Raw genomic sequence first — 20,442 nt, 5'->3', positions numbered from 1 at the left:
TTGACATACATTCTCCATTGTGACAGTAAGATGTTGAAACGGTTGGACTATGAGTACCAATAGAACCATATATTTGTCTTAAGAACAGGTGGTCGATGCCCATAGATGAATAGTGCATGATCAGTAAAATCTGATCTGTTTTTCTTGTTTTTATGTTATTTGTCAGATGTTAAGTATACCTTTTTAATGGAACTTGGCCCAGCCTGAACCAACACTGTCATGACCTGGTCAAACATACCCATGGGCCCAGATTTTAGCCCTTAGCCTAATAAGACGATGCCCAGCCAAAGCCTGATAAGGTCTGGGCCAAATCCTCCCCCAACCTGCGTGGCTATAATGGGCCTGAAACAATCCTGCTTGATTTCTCCCCCCTAATTGTCTTAAATGATGTCAGGAATGAGGTGAAGATTTTAGTGCAATACCAGACTGCATTGAATCTACCGAGAGGTTGTAGACATGTAAAAGAAATTTGCCCTTGAACTATTTAACCACAAAATAATATTATCTGTTTTTTTTTTGGATAATTCAAGTGTAAACCCCTCCCATCACCGACCACACATTGGCTGGCCTTTGTTTGGTAAAACCCTTTGAGGTTCCTCCTGCCCATCAAGGAGTACACCCAGCTTCGACCTTGAGGCAATGGATGCCACCTGTGGGTTTCTAACTTGTGACATCCCGTCAATGTGGTGACATTTACAAGTTGCCCCTACCAGATGTGCAGAGCCCTTGTGGGCCAATATTATCTATTATTGGACAAAATAAAAACAGAATTCTTTCTCTTATTTTGGTTAAAAAACTCTCCTCTCTCTGGCATTATATTTTTAAAGCTTTGGTTTGAGACGGGACCTTAATGGGCTTGTCTGTTTCACAGGTGCTAGGCAATGCAAAAGGTGCAGTGGCTGTAGTGGTTTCTATCATGCTCTTCCGGAACCCTGTCTCTGTGATGGGCATGCTTGGTTATACTCTTACAGTTATTGGTGTTCTTCTTTATAGTGAAGCTAAAAAGCGGTGCAAGTGAAAAAATCCCAATGAGAAGCATCAAATTGGAACATGCTTTGCAGCAGCTTGTTGTGTGAGTGACTTCCACGCTTCAGCTTGCAAAAATGCACTACGATATTCTTTTAGTGGAAACTGGAAAAAAGGGTTTCCATCTGTAACAGTAGAGTAGTTGCTGCATAGAAAGATCCAACTGAGTTTTTTTTTCCTTTTTGTTTTTTCATGTTTGTCATTCTTGATTTATGCTTGGTTGCAAAGAGTGTCATCAATTCTTTTGAGAATTGGCCCTTCAATGGCCCTATTTATCCATTAAACTTTTGATTAATTAATGGAAGATGCTTCCTATGGAATTTTATTCTTCTTGAGAGGGATTCCTTTTAATTTCTTTACTCATGCATGAACCTTGCAAATTTTCTGTATTGAAAGACCTTGAATTTTAAAGTTATATAGTTTTCCTTAAATTCTGTTTTACGTTTCTCTCTCTGTTTATCAAAATATCAAATTTCAAAATCTTTGTTTTTGAGAACGTAGAATCTCTGGCCTGAATACATAAAAGAATTACTAGTGCTTTCAAACAAATTCAAGGGAATGCAGAATTCAGTACTCGGTCCAATGACTGGATGCCATGTCCCAACCCACCCCCTCCTAAGGTGGGGAAGTGCCGCATCCAGTCACTGGGGCTGAGTACCTTCTTTTTTTTTTATTAACTGGGGGATTGAGGCCCGCCTCCTTGCCTTTCCATTACATGATGTATCTGTCCACCTCCCAGTCTGGGGTGTACAAAATAATAACTTGGTTAACAATATATCAGGTTTCCTGCACAAAAATATACATCTGTACACACTGTTAGCAAGGTTGGGATAGTTCATGAGCAAGGGTGACCTGCCTTTCGATATTACTTTCATTCTGTTAATCCATCACTTGTTGAGCGAGGAGATGTGACACATCTACCTGTGCAACATGGCCCAATGCTTCCTCCAAAATAGCTGTTTCAGGCATCAGTTGCTCATATTGGCGATGGCTGACACCTGCATAGCACACAAAACCTGTGGACCTGTGGATGGTTAAAACAACTCTATGACCACACTTCACCTGCACTTTTAGAATATGGATATCCAGCCCAGATTGATGAGTCACCCTCCAATTCTCAGTTATACAAAATTTCATCCACGCCCTAAGACAAATCCTTTCAGTTGAGTTCTACTCCAGCTTGTGGAAGTGCCCTTGGCAGGCGTACCAGATGGCTCTCTTGCTATACCGGATGGAGGTTGCACCCGACTCATGCACAATTCGATTCCTTAGCGCCCATATCTTATTGATCACAGTTGGGAAGCCTATAAATCAGCATGTGTGAAGCCACTTAGGCATGAGCTTCTCAGTCCATGCCACCATTGGAGAGCGCCACTGATACTACATGTAGGGATGTTGAAATGCCCAAACTTCCGAACGATGAACTCCCAAATGTCTTTAGCCACATAGCATTAGAGCAGAAGGTGAGCATTAGATTATGCAGCCTTGAGGCATAGAGGGCAGCTATTGGCTAGTGGAATTTAGAGTCTCTGAATGTGATCCAAGGTGAGAAGTTTCTGCTCACACGTAATGTAGGGTGTCCAACAAGGTCTGGATCCATTTGGACCAGATAACCTTGCGCTAGCTATTATGAGCGTGTTTGACTCAATGCTTCCCACAATGTTTTTTCTAGTTATCATGGAAGTTTCCTCACCTCTCCAGCGAAGGATATCGAGCCCTATTAGACAAGCGCTTTTTTAGGCTGTTAATAGGTCCGTATCGTGTGAGCCGACCTATGGATCCTACGTGTAATGTCAGCCCACTCAGTCCCTTATATCAATCGGTTATGTCTTGAGGGGGCATGGGCTCCAAAAACCGAATTGGGGTAATTCCGTTTTGGAGATCATATACCCGATTTTTTTTTTAAAGAAACCATGTTTAATGTTTGTAATTAAATCCTTGAATTTATTTAGGTAGGCTTTGTACATGCACATATAGAATTCAGATTCAAAGCTAATATGAGATTCTATATGCCCACTTGAGAATAAAGAAAATTATTCAAAAAAAAAAGTGAAAATGCTACTTGAATGAAACGTGATATATACTATTGGTAACTCATGTTAAAAAAGAAAATTGGTTCAATTTTTAAGGTCCTTTTAGTTCTCCAAAAAATGCATGAAAATGCCATCATACACAGAAAATTCATGAAAAAATGCATCAAAATTTTTTATTATCTAGATAATACAAAATGGGCAAAAATGCCAGATTTTACAATCTACCTCACTAAAAAAAATCATCCTTGAAATTTACACAAATAACGACGGATAACAAGAACGCATGTCGGCTTCAGGCTCTCAAGTGCACTCTTCAATCTCATGGTACTGCCATTGCACATTGATGAATGAAATAAACTTGTTCTTTGAGATCTTATGATGAAAATCAACAATCTCAATCATGCTTTCTTTCACTATCAAGTCTTCTCATGCCTCAATATCCTCAAACTAAATCACGTGGGATGGGTCACTAACGTATTTTCTTAGTATAGAGACGTGAAATATGTTGTAAACTGACAAAAATTATGGCGGTAATATCACTCAATAAGCTAAAGCACCAATCTCCTAAAACATGTCAAAAGGTCCAACATACCTAGAGCTTAACTTGCCTTTCTTTTTAAAGCAAAAAAATACTTTGAGTGGGTGAAATCTCACGAAGACGTGATCTCCTACCTCGAAAATCAGATCCTTATGCCTCTTGTCAGCATAACTCTTCTGCCTATTCTACACTGTCAGCAATTTTTGATGAATTATCTGCATCTGATTTGAGTAATGCTGAAAAATCTCTAGCGACTCCAGGGCTCATTCACCAACTTCACTCTAGCAATTCGAAGATCGACAAGGCCTCTCGTACAAAGCCTCATATGGAGTCATTTGAATACTCACATGGTAGCTGTTATTATATGTAAATTCTGCCAGTGTAACATGCTTGTCCCACTCTCTTGATCACTCCAAAACATAAGCATGAAGCATATCCTCCAAGGTTTGAATAATCCTCTCTGATTGGCCATTTGTTTGAGGATGAAACATTGTATTGAACTTTAGCTTCGTACCAAGTACACTTTGCAACTACTTTCAAAATCACAAAGTGAAGCGAGGATCCTGATACGATACTATAGATCGCAAAACACTATGAAGATGAATGATCTCATTAATATACAAATTTGCCAAACTCTCCAAAGATTTATTTCTATTGATTGACAAAAAATGAGCTGACTTCGTCAACCTATCCACAATCACCCATATCGCATCATTACTCTTGCGAGTTCTCGGTAGACGAATGATAAAATTCATAGTGATGTCGTTCCACTTTCACTCTGGAATCTCCAACGACTATGAAAGACCTCCAGGTCTCTGATGTTCTATCTTCACTTGTTGATAGGTGAGACATCTCACAATGAAATTGACTACTCTTTTCTCATATAATTCCACCAAAAATTTCTTTGAAGATCCTTAAACATGTTGGTACTCTTAGGATGAATAGAGTATCTTAATCTGTGAACCTCTGCCAAAATCTCTTCTCTCAAGGTGAGATCATCAAGAACCTATAATCTCTAGATAAAGCGAACAACACCCTCATTGATGCATGAATAACGAGACTTTGCCTTACTGGACTCTGCCATGAATTTCTCATAATCATGACTCGCTTTCTGAGCAAGAGCGATCCTATACAAAATCTCTGCTCTGACGACCATATTCGCACACACCAAGTGGCCAAAACTCTCTACAAACAACTATCAATCTATAAAGCTTTAAAGAAGATCCCAATCTTGGCTGATCAAACAAGAAATCAAAGCCTTTATGCTAAATGCATTTGCGACAATATTGACCTTTCTTGTATGGTATGATATAGAGAAATCATAATCTTTCATAAACTCTAACCGTCTTTGTATTAAATTCAGCTCTTTTTATGAAAAGATGTACTTGAGACTTTTATGTTCAAAGAAAACCTCAAGTCTCACCATACAAATAATGCATCCATAACTTCAGTCCAAAAACCACTACAACTAGCTCCAAGTCATGGGTCGGGTAATTTTGCTCGAGGTGTTGGAGAGGATTGGTGTGTCAGCTTATCGAGTGGCTTACCACCATATTTCATGTCAGTTCACGATATATTTCACGTTCTGATGTTGCAAAAGTATGTCAACGATCCCTCTTATGTAGTCCGATATAAGGATATTGAGGTGCGAGAGGATTTGACAGTGGAAGAGAGCCCTGTTGAGATTGTGGATCATCAAGATAAGATCTTAAGGAATAAGATGATTCTATTGGTCAAAGTGAGATGACAACACCATGACATTGAATAATGCACTTGGGAGCTAGAAGTGAATATGCATAGTCATTACCCTTCGTCGTTTACTTGAATTTCGAGGATAAATTCTTTTAGCAGGGTAAAAATGTAATATTTGACATTTTCTTGATTTTGTAATTTCTAAAAAATGGCAATATAGATGGTTTTTTTGGGAAATTGACATGTCTAGTTACGTTCTTATGGATTTTTTGAGAACGGTCTTTGTTTCATAAAAAAATGGAGTTAAAATGAGTTGGGGGCATGCCTGATAAGTTTTAAGAGCATTTTGGTCAATTCTAGGTTGTTTTGAGGGTATTTTCATCCTAAAAGACATAGTCCTCCAACCTAGAGTTGATCAGGTCAGTCAACTGTGTGGGAAACATATCCAAAATTATTTGAATTGATTGAATGTCATTCTTGTGGTTTTATTTTAGAAAAATGGTTAAAATGGGTTGGTTGAACTCGTTTGGATACTTTTTTCTTTTTGAAGACATTATGGTCTTTGCGATTGGGGTAGCAGCCGCAACTACTGCCCAGCTCAACCAACTTTTTTTTCTCTTTTGCTCTCTCTCTCTCTCTCTCCCTATACATTCTCACATTCTCTTTTCCTTGGTGGACGACCCACTTGTTGCTTCACCCCCTATCGTAGTTGAAATGCACCTTTATAGAGCTTTGTTGCATTTGCAGCAATCATGTGGGGGTGCCAAGTCCATGCTTGGGCATTGCTTTGGTGTAGTCGACTCCCTAGTGTGTGTTGTAGCTAGAAGTTTGAGCTCGTGTGTGTGGGAGTCATGTATAGATGCGTTGGGAGTGTTCATGTTGCATTTGTTGTGGCCCTATGCTTGTCGAATAAGTGATTCGAGGTAAATGTTTGATTCCTTGTTTCATAGGTAGTAAGCATGCTGGCACTTTAAGTAGTTTTTGTTGTGATTTTGTGAAAAACATGCTTGGAATCATTGATGTATTGGTAGAATCGAGTTGTTTAGTGATGTTTTTGTTCATTGTTGTGATTTATCAATTTGAAACACTCTTAGATGTGTTGGGGTTGAGTTTTATTCAAATTTGGTGCTTCAAACCTCGAGATTTCAAAGTTTGAAAAGGGTATAACCAAACTAAAAGGCCTTAGGGGTCAACTTTTGTTGTTCAAGGGTTGACTCATCTGGCTTGTGCTTTGTACAATATTGTAGAGAGGTTGTAAGTCAACTCATTGGTTTGGGTGAATTGACTCGTTGTTGTGGGAGAGTTGACCCATTGGTTTGGATGAGTCAACTCATGCACCTTGAATAGTCAACTCATTTGGTTGTGAGTTGACTTCTTTAGTGTATGAGTCCACTCATGAAACTAGTTGAGTAGACTCAAACATACTTTTTAAGTATAGTTTAGCCTAAGGGTCGACTCATGAGTCAGAAGAGTAGACTCTTGGGCATTTTTTATGCTTTGTTTAGCTCAGAGTAGACTTCTGTGCTTGGGAGAATCGACTCCTGAGTGAATATTATGATAAATATGGCAGAATGTGTGTGATGTTTGGACTGTTTGGCTTAGGTTTTGGTAGAATCAACCCGAAACAACTATGCATTGGTGGGTTGGACTAGTGCTGCTGTACTTTTTTATCTGCACTCATGTTTTTCATGGATTTTCAATTTAACTATGTGTTTTTCTCAAATCTTTGCTCAAGATTATGTTTTAAGGACACAAATATGTTTTGGTATCTATTGAAAAGTATGTATATGCAAATCTATATTGTTTTCAGATGCAATAATGCTTATACTTCTGAATTTTATAATTGTTAAGCAAATTGAAAATCCTTTTAATATCTTCTATTTCAAAGGTGTTACAAATCTGATCCTTTATACTTGTCAAACAAAATTAAATTTTTGTAGCTATCCTTTATTACAAAAGGGTTTAAAAACTGATCTTTATACTATGTACATGAACTGAAATATTATTTTAACATGTTAGCTATTTTTAAGTGTATTTCTTTGAAATATGGAATGTTAGTTTTAAAGAAAGATCTTGTTTTAAAGATACTGTTTTCAGAAACTCGTGGATGATTGAGCATGTTTCTTGGTTTTACATGCTTCTACATGTGTTGATGTTTTGTCTTTTGGGTAAAAGCTATGCTAAAAATGATATGTATCTATTTTGAAAAGAAAAATTATAGTTGAAAACTTGTTAGAGATAAATCTTAGATTGAAATATGCATATGTGCTAGCTTGAGTAGCCCAAGTTCACATACATATTATGATAGCTTAAATTTGTTTTAAGCTTAGGATTTTTATAAATCATATATGTTATGCTTGTTTATTTTAACTTCAAGTATTTTGGATTGGAGTTGGATAAGGTAAACCATTGTTTGGTGAAATTTTTGTAGCTCAAAATCATGTTTTGGTGGGGCTACCCGATTCTGCAAATGGTAGGAGCCAACCCCTACTGAAAATGAGTCAACTCATGCTGATTTGCAGAAGGTTGGGTAGACTCGAGGGTCGACCCTTGCTTCTGGGTATCAACTCTTTTCTCTTTGGACATAATCAACTCATGTTTTTAAAACAAAGGGTCGACTCTTATTTATGAAGAGTCTACTTATTTCAAACGAGTCGACCCTTGTTTAGAGAAGTTGACTATTTGTTTTGGAAGAGTCGACTCGCTCTCGGAGACTTGACTCCTTTCAAAAGGAGAGTTCACCCTGTTCTCGGTTTGAGCGGTCTCTTTTCAAAAGAGTCAACTCCTGCACTGCAGAGTCGGCCCTTACACACTGTAGAGTCGACCCTCTGTAGTGGGAGAGTCAACTCACTCTATGGAGAGTCGACCCCTGTAACCTATGAGCTAACTCCTAAAACTAGGAGAGTCGACTCATATGTATGTTTTATATTCTGTTTGGCATGTAAGTCAATTCTTGTGTTCAGGAGAGTCAACTTATATGCACCTGAATGCGATATTATGTTATTTTAAGCTTGGATAAAGGCTATTAAGTCAAGGATTCTAGTGAATCACTCGAGAATAGGCTGGTACATGTGTTTGTTTTATTTTTTAGCTTTTTGCACTGATATATGGTTCAAAGAGAGACCCAATTTGTGTTGAAATGCATAAGTATGTTAGCATGCATGCATGAGAATGACGCACATGTGTAAGTTCATGCTTTTTTTCTTTCAGTATAGTTGATAAGAGTTATTGTTACATATATGACAACATGACATTATGTGGTTTAAGCATGCATGGTCTTGTTTGACTCATATTTGCAAATGTGACAATACAAAGTTGTGGTGCTGATGTAGTCACTACATGTTGTATGCATGACATAATGCAAATTGGGGTACAAGAGTGACCAAATGTGTGCAATAAAGGTATTTGCACAAAGAAATGCATATTGCATAAATAAATTTATGTATAGCTTGTTTGGCAAAGGCTCAAGGTACTAGTGTAGGTACCTAGATGAATTGCATTAATGCATATGAACTAAAAATAAAGTGAAACATGTTACACCAAGATGTGTAGTTATGCCCTGAAAGATAGGGTAACCTGTTATCTTGAGTGACTTTTTTCGCGTCTAGTAAATTTGCACCAACCTCATGGACTGATGGTTGACATATTGCAGGTGAAGTCCCGTCTTTTGGTCATTGAAGGTGGACCAGTCCCCAACCATAGTGGCTTGGAAAAAAAAAACTTCTGAAAGCAAGAGGTCCATGCTACGTACGCTAGTGATAGTGCACTATGACTTTGTTCAAAAAAATGAACGCCTTAACAAAGGGTTCTAGATCTTGGTACTGGTGTAACCATGTACGCTTGAGGTTAATAAAATATGTAAAATACAAGTGTTTAAAAATACATCCTCATGTAAACCGATTTTCTTATAGTGGTCCAAGGCGGCGATGCCCTCATAGAAACAATTATTAATATCAAAACAATAATTGTATTTGCATAATGTAGAGCAAAAGAAAAACCTAAATGGAGAAAGTAATTAAAATATGTGCATGCAACTAGGATTATGCATGTCATAGTCTATGTGACCTATTGTTGTTTTCTCTAGAGTTAGAGGATGTGTTGAGTCTTGTCCCATAGAGGGACATGTGTACAACTTGTAATTATACTTTAGACCTTTGGTAGGTTTGGTTTACTTGTAGACCTTGTCGTGTTTGCTATCGAGAGACGAGAGATTGAGTTTCTTACTGAGATAGTAGTTGGTCTCATCCCTGCTTTACTTTTTCTTTTTCAGGTACTCACATGTAGGTGTGTTGTGGTAGCGATGGATGCGTGGATCGAGTATCTTTTGAGCTGAATGGTGGATCCATTGTAGCCTTGGGATTGTTGTGTATTTTGAGACTTTCACGTGTTATGAATTTTGTTGTTTTGTAACTGAATTATATATAAATGATTTTTTTTTTTGAATAAAATGAAAAATATTAGTTGGTTTTGAATCTTAAGTTCAGTTCAATATTGATAATGCTTTTTCTTGAATCAGTTTTCGTAAACTAGTTTTCTTCTGCTTTTTTAATATTATTTAAAATATCATTTAAAAAAATTATAAAAAAAAATCTTCATAAAATTTTGGGTGTTACATAGAGAGAGTGGAGGTAAGGGGGTGAGATAGAGATTAGAGGGAGAGAGATGGGTCGTGCGAGAGGAAAATAAGGGAAGAAAAGAGGAAGAAAGAAGGGTCATGATGGGGGGTTAAAGAAGTGGCATGAGGAGAGAGGGAGGGAGGGTTGCCACATGGCAAGCCTCCAAGTACCATACCCATGCAGTAAGACCCCTATGCCTCTCCAGCTCAAACTAATATCTTATGTACCTAAACCATACCTAAAATGCTCTCATGCAGCCCCCCTACTCACCAATATGCTCAATTCAAATACAAACTAAATACGACCCAAACTCCTATACAAGGCCAATACGAGTAAGTTTTGGATCGGGTCTAGATCTAAAAAAACCCAAAACGGCAAGCACAGCTTTGACAATCAAAATAAATTGATTAAATGCAAGAAATTAAGGCTCAAAAATCGAGGGTGTTACACCCCCTTCTCTCTCATATGAGGGCATTGGTAGTGATGATTGGGCAACCAAACAATCTTTCTAAAAAATGAGGGCAACAATAGTGGTGATGGGGCAACCAATAATTCTCTCTCAAAATAGGGGCAATGGTAGTAGTGATGGTGCAACCTCTCCCTCTCTCTCTCTCTCTCAAAAATGAAGGCAATGGTACTGGTGATGGGTCAACCAGAGAACTCTCTCTCTCTCTCTCATAGATGATTTTAAAAATGAGGATATTTTGATTTTTTTTTTGGCTGATTTTTAAAGCAGGCATATTTTTTAAATATCTCTTAACAGCAGGCAGTTAAATTTAATAAATGGAACGACGTGCTTATTTTTAAATAGCTGATAAGTTAGGTGTATTTTTGTAAATTGTTATAAATATTATTTTACAAAGTATGATGCAAATTATTTGATAATATTACTCTTTTTATGAATGGAGATATAATCGTGTTTCTTAAAGCATCATGATAAAATCGTGACCTGTAACGATGTTTTAAATGTATCAGGCATGTTTTCTATGATATATTCAAAATCAACACACATATATATATCTATATATATATATATATATATATATATATATATATATATATATATATATATATATATATATATATATATATATATATATATATATATATATATATATATATATATATATATATAGCCGATTTAATCACTCTTGAAGACATGAAATTTGTGTTATCTGTGGGTAGTTCTGGGAACAGCTTCTAAGAAGCTCGTTTAAACTCATGAAGAGGCTTGACAAGCTGAACACGAACAATAAGTGAACTTGACTTATATTATAGTGTAGATAGTTGAAGTGTTGGTCTTTCTAGCGATAAGTTTAGAGTTCAAATCCTATTGTTACAACTTTAAAACAATGTATTTATTTTGCAAGTGAGCTAGTTAGCCAGTTTGATCATGACTCAGTAAGTTTGGAGTAGAATTTTTTTGTTATTTTCATTTTTTATAAAAATGTATATTTTTGTTAATGAGTCAGCTTGTGCTTGAGCTTGGCTTGTTTAACTCAGGCTAGCAATAAGCCCGACTCGCCATGAGAATGAGTCAAACTTGACACCTTTTTTTTGGTTCATTCAGCTCATTTACCAGCCCTAGCAAAACTCATGAGATGATGTGCTGGTCGAGTGGAGAGCAAATTGATAGTCAGGTTGTCAAATGTGCGCCCTAATGAAAACCAAGATCGATTATGGTGAAGCAACTCAACAGATGAAAATTTCTCGTAAATTCATATTGTATGGGCTGAATTCATACGGATCGATACACATGGGATCTTGTTGGATTCAAATATGAATCTTAAATGTGTAATATAGATCTAAATTTGAATATGAATTCCAATCTGAATTAGATTATATATATTGAAAGGCAAACTGGGGTTAGGCAGACCGCCACCAGTTATACAACATACAACTGGGTTTTGAACTTGCAACGTCCGAACACATGGTGACCCACCAGGACTATACAACTTTGGCTTTGCTGTAAAGGACAAACACTGGGGGTTTCGAACTTGTAACATCTTGCCGTGGGTATCATCTTGAGCCTGGGCATCTCAACTCACTCAATCATCAACATTAGCTCATATGATGTTAATTTTTTATATATATATATATATATTTACACTGCCCCCAAGATCAAAGACCTAGCTGGGTTGGCTTTGCCTGTCGTATTTGTAATCACTGTCTTGACAGCGTAAAACTCTGTGAGCTTACCGCTTGCCTACTTGAATCCACTCCTTTCACGGAAAGAACCCAACGGGCTCCTATGGCAATAAGGTAAATGATCTAGCAGGGTCTCCAAAGGACCCGACTGGTGAAGAATGCAGGGGGCTATGGCAGAAGTGTGTGCAATACACTGGCGAAAGGGAAGAGATTCTATTTGAGAGTGATCAAATAATTTGTCTTCAGCATCAAACATTAAGAAAGGGGATAAAAATTTAATTTCTCTTTTTGTTTTTTGTGTTTCAAGAGTTTAAAATTGGCCCACTGTAAGATACCCCTCCAAAAACTAGCACCATACTCCAATTGGGGATCCTTTTAATATCTTCAGCTTCTCATTTAGAGGGTTCTTTCTGTATTTTAAATAGGCAAGCTGGGGGGTCCCTCGAGGTCTTTCACATGAATTATTTTGTCTGATAGTACTACGTCTTCAAACAATTCCGAAAAGGAAGACAAACGAATTTGTATTTCTCTTCTTTCTCAAGCTGTTCCAACACAGCCCACTGATTAGGATCTTTTACGTTTGGGAAGTGGTAAAAAAGATGGAAACAATGAGTAGAAAAGAAAAAAAGGTGCAGTTTTTTTCAATTGTTTTAAGTGAATAAAATTTTCACTTGAAAAATTTTGTAATAAAACTTGAGTTCTTCGTTATGAAGATTTTCCACCAAGGCAGAAAAAAGTTTTCGTATAGCAAGCATCTCTCTCTTTCATATATAAAATTTTTGGTATGAAAATATCCATTTTCATATGAAATTTTTCTCACTTCCAAACATTCTCCTGCTGAAAAAGGATTCTTTCACCAGATAATTTCTTGATACCAGGCAGAACAAACAAGAGTCCCTACCAATGTTGTTAAAAGCCTGTCAGCTGTGGAGCTCAACGGTAAATGGAGGGCAGCCGGTGCAGCGGCACAGTAAAGTGTGCAATGTGACTGCACCTGATCTGACATTGGTCTCAACTAATTTAAATAAAAAATCAGATGGGATCCTTGGCGCACGCAGCAGCTTTTGTTATCACTCGCTTTCATCTCAGGGATACATTTGCTCTCATTATCCCGTTTAAAATAATCAAATTGGTGGCCAACTGCCTGCTGAAAAGAAAGAGTTTTTGGTGAGTGCTGACAGAAAAAGAAAACAACAGACCACTGACCCCCCCTCCAAGTTGGTCATGTGCTGCTGTGCATAACACAATGACACAACCACCTTCCCCACTCTTTTTAAAGGCAAAGGCAACCCCCTCTTCACACCATAAGGTGTACTGAAAACTTTGCTTTGGTTTGCTTTCCCTGTTGCTCTGCACCCCCAACTCCTTCTGCCCCATCCCCTCACAAAACAATGGCAACCTCATCAGACGACCGAGTCTTCAACTTCGCCGCCGGTCCGGCCACTCTCCCCCTCAGCGTCCTCAAGAAGGCGCAGGCGGAGCTCGCCAACTGGGGCGGCTCCGGCATGAGCATCATGGAGATGAGCCACCGGAGCAAGGAGTTCCTCTCCGTCATCCAGAAGGCCGAGGCCGACCTCCGGCAGCTCCTCGGAGTCCCCACCGACTACGAGGTCCTCTTCCTCCAGGGCGGCGCCACCACCCAGTTCGCCGCCCTCCCCCTCAACCTCTGCACGCCCGACGATCCCGTCGATTACGTGGTCACCGGTTCGTGGGGGGACAAGGCCCTCAAGGAAGCTCAAAAGTTCTGCAAACCCAACCTCGCCTGGTCCGGGAAATCGGAGAAATTCACGAGAATTCCCGATTTCGGTGAGATCAAGCAGCACCCAAATGCGAAATACCTGCATATCTGCGCCAATGAGACCATCCATGGAGTCGAATTCAAGGATTACCCGACGCCCGTCGGGAAAGATTGCGTATTGGTGGCCGATATGTCGTCGAATTTCTGCTCGAAGCCGGTGGATGTGTCGAAATTCGGCTTGATCTACGCCGGGGCGCAGAAGAATGTAGGCCCTTCGGGGGTGACCATCGTCATTGTTCGGAAGGATCTCATCGGCAACGCTCAGCCGGTGACCCCCGTGATGCTCGATTACAAGATCCACGCAGAGAACAAGTCTCTGTATAACACCCCTCCCTGTTTCGCGATCTACATTTGCGGGCTGGTTTTCGAAGATCTGTTGAACCAGGGAGGTTTGGAGGAGATCGAGAGGAAGAATTCGGAGAAGGCGAGGATCCTCTACCAGGCGATCGATGAGAGCGGCGGGTTCTATAGGTGCCCGGTCGAGAAATCGGTGCGATCTCTGATGAATGTTCCGTTTACGCTCGAGAAGTCGGAGCTCGAGGCGGAATTCATCAAGGAGGCAGCTGCACAATGCATGGTGCAGCTGAAGGGGCACAGATCAGTTGGTGGTATGCGTGCTTCGATCTATAACGCAATGCCATTAGAAGGAGCCAAGAAATTAGTCGTGTTTATGAAGGATTTTCAGGCCAAGCATTCTTGTTAAGATAGTGAACCTGGCCTACTGCTGTTCCAGAGTCCCCATGTGACGAATCCCATCCCAGCCAGTGAGACGAGGACTCTTCTCTCAGGGGAGACTCAAAGCAGGACCCCTCTCCATCGTAGAGACCAACCAATAAAGATTCCAAGAAAATCAACCATTGCATAGTTCTGGTCTTAACGTAACTCTTGAAAGGTCAGAACCTCTCTCTTGTCTATTTAAATAAAGAGCACCCTTCCCCCTCTCATAGTCAAGTAGAGAGGAGGTAGTTGACATAGGTCGTAGCCTTGTTAAGTTTTGCGAGTTTTTTTTATGTTCGTTGTGTGTTCTTTAATTAGCCGGTTGGTATGCCGTCAAGCTTGTCCCCCCTAATTATCAATACGATGAAATGTATTTTTCTCTGGTATCCATAATCTGGACAAAAACAATTACTTGTTGTGGTACTCTCAAATTGAGTACGTGATGTATAGTAGGAACCTTATCGATTACGTCGATGACTCCCTTCCTGCTTCTTTGTTCTTCAGAGAAGGTGAGAAGTTAAAACTTAATCCAAAAATTTATTTAATGAAAATGAGTTGATCAACTAGTGTTGAGTTGGATCAAAGTCACTATGACAACAGATGTCATGTTGGGATAAATTATATGTGTCTCATCTGTTAGAAAAGAAAAGCTTGGATTGTGTTAAAACAATTCTATGCTTCTCATTAGAGTATTCATATTCTTTAGTTAAAACATATTTAAATTATATTAAGTTTCTTGTGGATTCACTTCACACAGTTAACCAACCTATTTTTAATTGGGACTTGGTTCAATTCACTTTGAATGGGCTCTCCCGATATTATGAAAGTTTTATAACAACCGTTACTACCACTTCTTAAGTTCTCTGAGATTTTTTTACCTTTTGTTAAATAAAAAAAAGAGACTTTAGATGTTGAATCTAAAGTCTCCCCAGCCATCCGAACTTTAAATGTTGAATCTAAAGTCTCCCTAGCCATCCGAATAATCAATGATCCCCTTCTTTTCTCAAAAGGAGTTCGGTCAAAACCATGGTGGCAGAGAAAGAGGGGTTGAACGTTTTAATTCCTTCTTTCAAAATTTTTAAAACATTAGAAAAAGACATAATCACGCCCCCCCAAGAGCATCCCAACGTGACCAGAAAGATGGACAGGTAATTTGCGAGTTTTATGAGCACAAAAACTATAAATACATAGATCTATGGCAACACTAAAGAGAGGTAAATAGTGTTTTAGAATAAAAATATAAAATTAAAAAACACATAGTAAACAGACCATAAGAGTAAGAATTTATCCTGGTTTGGTCATCTAGACCTATATTCAATCCCCAAGAGCAACCCGACTTGATATTTTGCTATACTTGATCTTAAAACTCAAGATCAAAATGTATGAAAAGCACTTCTTATAGCAACCTTGACAGAACAACCTCTGCCAAACAACAGTTTAGAAAAAATAGCAAATGCTTGTACAAGAATCCTATAAGCCTCTTTGAACAAAACCGTGAATGAGATGACCTATAGTGCTTCTCAAAAACATGATTTTCCTTTCTTTGAATCACATGATTTTTCTTTCTTTTTTTGCAATAGTAGTTGTCTATTTTTTAGAAAATAATGGCTATATATAAAAGGTTCCAGCAAAAAGACGTCGTGAGAAAGAGATCTGTCTCTTAAAAAAATAAGTCAAACATGTCTTTTCTTTTTGTTTTCAAAAACCAGACTTAACCGTTAAAACCATTTTCAATATCTCTCTAAAAATAACATTTCTTTCACAAAAAGTCATTTTTGACAAACATGAGCCTTCTATCATGCAAAATCTATTGTATGTAGCTAAGTTTTCTCGAGATAATCATTATTTATTTCAGTTTGATGCTAATGATTTTTTTATTAAGGATATATGGAACGAGACTACTCTCTTAAGATGATAGAGTAAGGACAGACTTTACCCATGACCATGAGAACAACATGAACAAGAAAATCAATCTCCTAAAGTTAGTTTTGCTAAGTTGGCCTAAATAAATTTAGATATTTTGATGAAATGTGGTAGTGCAAGTTGAGTGACCCTGGGTCTAAAGTGTTGGACACTTTAGTGAACAATAAATCTATTTTTTCTTAACAAGAATGACCTTGAGTTGTATTCCTCTTGCATGATTAGTAAAATTCATAAGCTACCTTTTGCTAGTGCAAATTTTTCTGCTCAGGCTCCTTTGGATCTGGTTCATACAGACCTCTTGGTGGCCCCATCGACGTCATCATATAAAAGTTATCAATTTTATTTGTTGCTTGTTGATGACTTCTCTAATTTTTCATAGTTATTTTCATTAGTTAAGAAGTTTGATTCTCTTTACCACTATATAAATTTTAAAAATATTATAAAAAAACAAATTGATGGTCAAGTTAAGATATTCTACAGTGTTGTTGGAGAGAATTTGTTAGTGAGAGCTTTACGTGTTTTTTAAATAACTGTGGCATCAAACGTTGATTGTCTTGTCCTCACACTCCTAAATAGAATGATGTGGTAGAGAATAAAAAGAGATGCATTGAAGTAGGGTTGACTTTATTATATCATGCCTCCTTAGATGATAAGTTTTGGGTAGATGTCTTCAGAATTGCTATATATCTCATTAATCAGCTTCTTACACCAAATCTAAGTAAAAAATCATTATATAAAATTCTCTTAAAACGTGTGTGGGTATAGTCATCTAAAAATATTTGGATGCACTTGCTATATTAATTTGATTCCTTATGCCAAGTCCAAACGTGATCTAAAGTCCAACCCCTACGTTTTTATAGGATATGGTTTTAATTACAAAGGATACATATGTTATGATTATGTTGTCAATAAAATATTTATTTCAAGACGTCTTTGATGAGGAAATTTTCCTTATGCAGGAAAGAAAGAGCTTGTTATATTGCAAAAAGTGTTCAAGTGGATCCAAAGTCAGAAACCTAGTCCTGTTAGGAGTCCTACCTCAACTCAACTCCTCAAGAGAGACACTTCATGACCCCAATACTCTTACCTAGTCCTGTTGAAACCGTGTTACCTATTAAATCGCCCTATGCGTCCTTCCCTAAAACATCAAATGAACCTTGTCTTGAGTATAAAGATAATATTGAAATCCCATCACCTTCCCAACCTAGTCATTCAAGTGGATGTAAAATTGGTGTTGATCCCCAAGCCTAACGCCTCCCAGGACCCATCACATGGTAACTTGATCTCAAGATGGTATGTTAAAACCTAGACTATTCTTTGGCTCAAAATATCTCATTGCAATCTTAAGTAAAATAAGTCAAGAGAACAAAAATTGTCCTCCTTTTGTCAAGTGGTGTAACGCTATGAAAGAAGAAATTAAAGCTCTTTACCAAAATATGACATGGACCCTTGTCCCTCCTGATAAAGCTTTTAACCTTGTTGGGTGAAAGTGAATCTACAAGATTAAGAGGCATTTGGATGAGACCATAGCTCGGTATAAGGCATGTTTAGTGGCCAAGGGGTACAATCAGCAAAAGAGGATTGACTACTTTGAAACCTTCTGCCCTATTACCAAACCTACTTCTGTCATGATGATCTTGTCCATTGTTGCTAGTTTTGGTTAGCCTATCCATCAGTTAGATGTTAACAATGTCTTTTTTTGTAGCATTTTAAAAGTAAAAATTTATATGAGTCAACCTACTGGTTTTGAAAGCAAGAGTCACCCTAATTTTGTATGCAAGTTGAATCATGTCATCTATAGTTGAAACAGGTTCCTAGAACGCAGATCGAGAGACTTCATGTGTACTTTAAATAGATAGGGTTTATTGAGTCAACGATTGATCTATCCCTATTTATTTGTCATAACAATAATTTTTATATTTTTATTCTCAAATATGTTAATGATATCATTATTACATAAAAATCTTATGATAATGTTAGACATGTCATTTACAATAGTGGCAATGAATTCTCTATCAAGGACTTTGGTCTTGTAAGTGGTTCACGAGTCCTCAAGAATAGTATTGTGTCAAAGAAAATATGTTTTAGATCTCTTGCTCAAAACAAGCATGACATAGTGTAAACCCGTGGTTACTCTAGTCATGCTTAATGTAGTTCTCTCTAAGCATAAAGAACATTGTTGAAAGATGTCACTCAGCACAAAAGTATTGTTAGGGACTTATAATATGTCACCTTTACCAAGCCAGATATAACCTACTCTGTTAATAAGGCTTGTCAGTTTACGCACGAACCTATTGAAGACCATTGGTCCCATGTAAAGCAAATTTTAAGATATCTCAAGGGAACCTTAAATTTGGGTCTACAGATCAAGAAGTCTGAGTCTCTTCGCATGTCTCCATACTTTGATGTTGACTGGGCAAGTTGCTAGATGATCGTAAATCCACTAGTGGCTATTTAACGTTTATGGAACCAAATTTATTGTCTTCGAGTTCTACTAAACAACATATTGTTGCTAGGTCCAGTACAGAAGCCAAGTACAAGTCCATAGCAGGTATCGTCTCTAATCTTGTTTGGTTCAAACAATGGTGGTAGAGTTGAACGTAATTTTGAAAGAAGCCCCTAACCTATGATGTGATAATCTGGGTGTCACATACATTGTCGTTAATCCATTGTTCCATACTTAAAGCAAGCATATTAAGATTGACTATCACTTTGTCTGTAATAAGGTCTCTAGAGGTGACATTATTGTGAAATTTATTTCTTCTTAAGATCGGGTGGCTAACATCCTCACCAAACCGTTGTGAGGTCCTAAGTTCAACCAATTCATAGACAAGCTCAATCTCAAGGAGATTGGCTTGAGGGGGTGTGTTAAGATAGTGAACCATGGCCCTGCGTCTAGTTGATCCAGATTCAATTGTTGTTTCAGAGTCCCAAGTGAAGAATCCCAGTGAGACGATGACTCTTCTCCTATGTGAGATGCCCAGCAAGACTCCTTTTCATCATGGAGAGCAACCCAGTAAGGACTCCAAGAAGGCCAGCGGTTGTAGAGTCCTTCCTGGTCTTGATTGTACTTTTGAAAGGTCAAACATCTCTCTTGCCTATTTAAATAAAGAACACCCCTTCCTCTCTGCATCAAGTAGAGAGGAGGAAGATTTGGTCGTTGACATAGGTCATGCTATACTGAACCACGTAAAAATGTGTTTGCCTGTGTGTTAGTGTTATTTAAGTTCCCAAATTTGTATATACTGTTATTTTAAGTTCCCAAATTTACACTGCAGCCATATTAAAGATCATTGTTTGTCATGACCAGGGTTTACCACCTGGTCACACTGTGACCAATCTATAAAAACTGGTAGAAACCAGGGAAGTTTAGCGTTATGGGTTGAGATAGTTGATGGGAGTTCTATGAAAGGATTAATCTTACCTCCCTTACAATTTATTCAAGTCGGGGACTCGATGATGATGTTCATTTTTTGTAGTCATTATTATAGGGAATTGGTGGCCATAACAAAATTGTTGGGAAGGTCACCCCAATAGTTGCATCCCTTTAATGATTGGCCAAGAGATATGTAACAATTAACATGTACATTAAATTATCTAAAACATAAATCAAGATATTAATATATAGTAAAACATAGTTACATAATCTTGTTCAACGGTTGTAACCCTTAGGGTTGAAAGGGCACTTCCCCTTTCAAGATTACAATAATGGGTTCTACAACACATGCAAGTGCAAGGATTTACAAGATTCATGGAATACTGAAATCAAAGAAATAAAAAAGTATGCACTATGAGACATTATTTGTCTGTGGTGATTTTTTTCACAACAATGCAAGCTCTTCAACTTGGGTCTGCACCTTTCGCACACCTCAAATCTTGCGGTGGTATCAGAGTGCAAACCAGTTCTTCCTGAACATTTTTTATTATGCATGTGTAGTCAGTTGATATTTA

At 37.9% G+C, this 20,442-nt stretch overlaps 2 protein-coding genes across 3 annotated transcripts in view; both read left to right on the top strand.

Moving 5' to 3' along the window:
* Positions 1-11,709, top strand: part of LOC149845761 (putative sugar phosphate/phosphate translocator At3g11320) — a 35,662-nt gene extending 23,953 nt beyond the window's left edge. Inside the window, exon 4 of one of the 2 annotated variants that reach the window (XM_089997727.1) lies at positions 11,476-11,709. In XM_089997727.1, the coding sequence (XP_089853853.1) occupies positions 11,476-11,493 (18 nt within the window). In that variant the 3' untranslated portion in view covers positions 11,494-11,709. Of the gene's footprint in view, positions 1-871; positions 1,378-11,475 lie in introns of those variants that run through there. The other variant, XM_089997726.1, reaches the window with a different exon arrangement.
* Positions 11,710-13,360: 1,651 nt separating this feature from the next.
* LOC149845760 (phosphoserine aminotransferase 1, chloroplastic-like) lies at positions 13,361-14,991 on the top strand. Its single transcript, XM_089997724.1, has one exon. It carries the CDS (start codon positions 13,445-13,447, stop codon positions 14,552-14,554), a length of 1,110 nt encoding a protein of 369 aa, XP_089853850.1. The 5' UTR covers positions 13,361-13,444; the 3' UTR covers positions 14,555-14,991.
* Positions 14,992-20,442: the final 5,451 nt, after the last annotated feature.

The sequence above is a fragment of the Nuphar pumila genome, chromosome 2, assembly GCF_984573655.1.
Source record: "Nuphar pumila chromosome 2, dmNupPumi1.hap1.1, whole genome shotgun sequence".
NCBI classification, from domain to species: domain Eukaryota; kingdom Viridiplantae; phylum Streptophyta; class Magnoliopsida; order Nymphaeales; family Nymphaeaceae; genus Nuphar; species Nuphar pumila.
The sequence above is the reverse complement of the archived record's forward strand: the minus strand, read 5'-3'. Positions and strand labels throughout refer to the sequence as shown.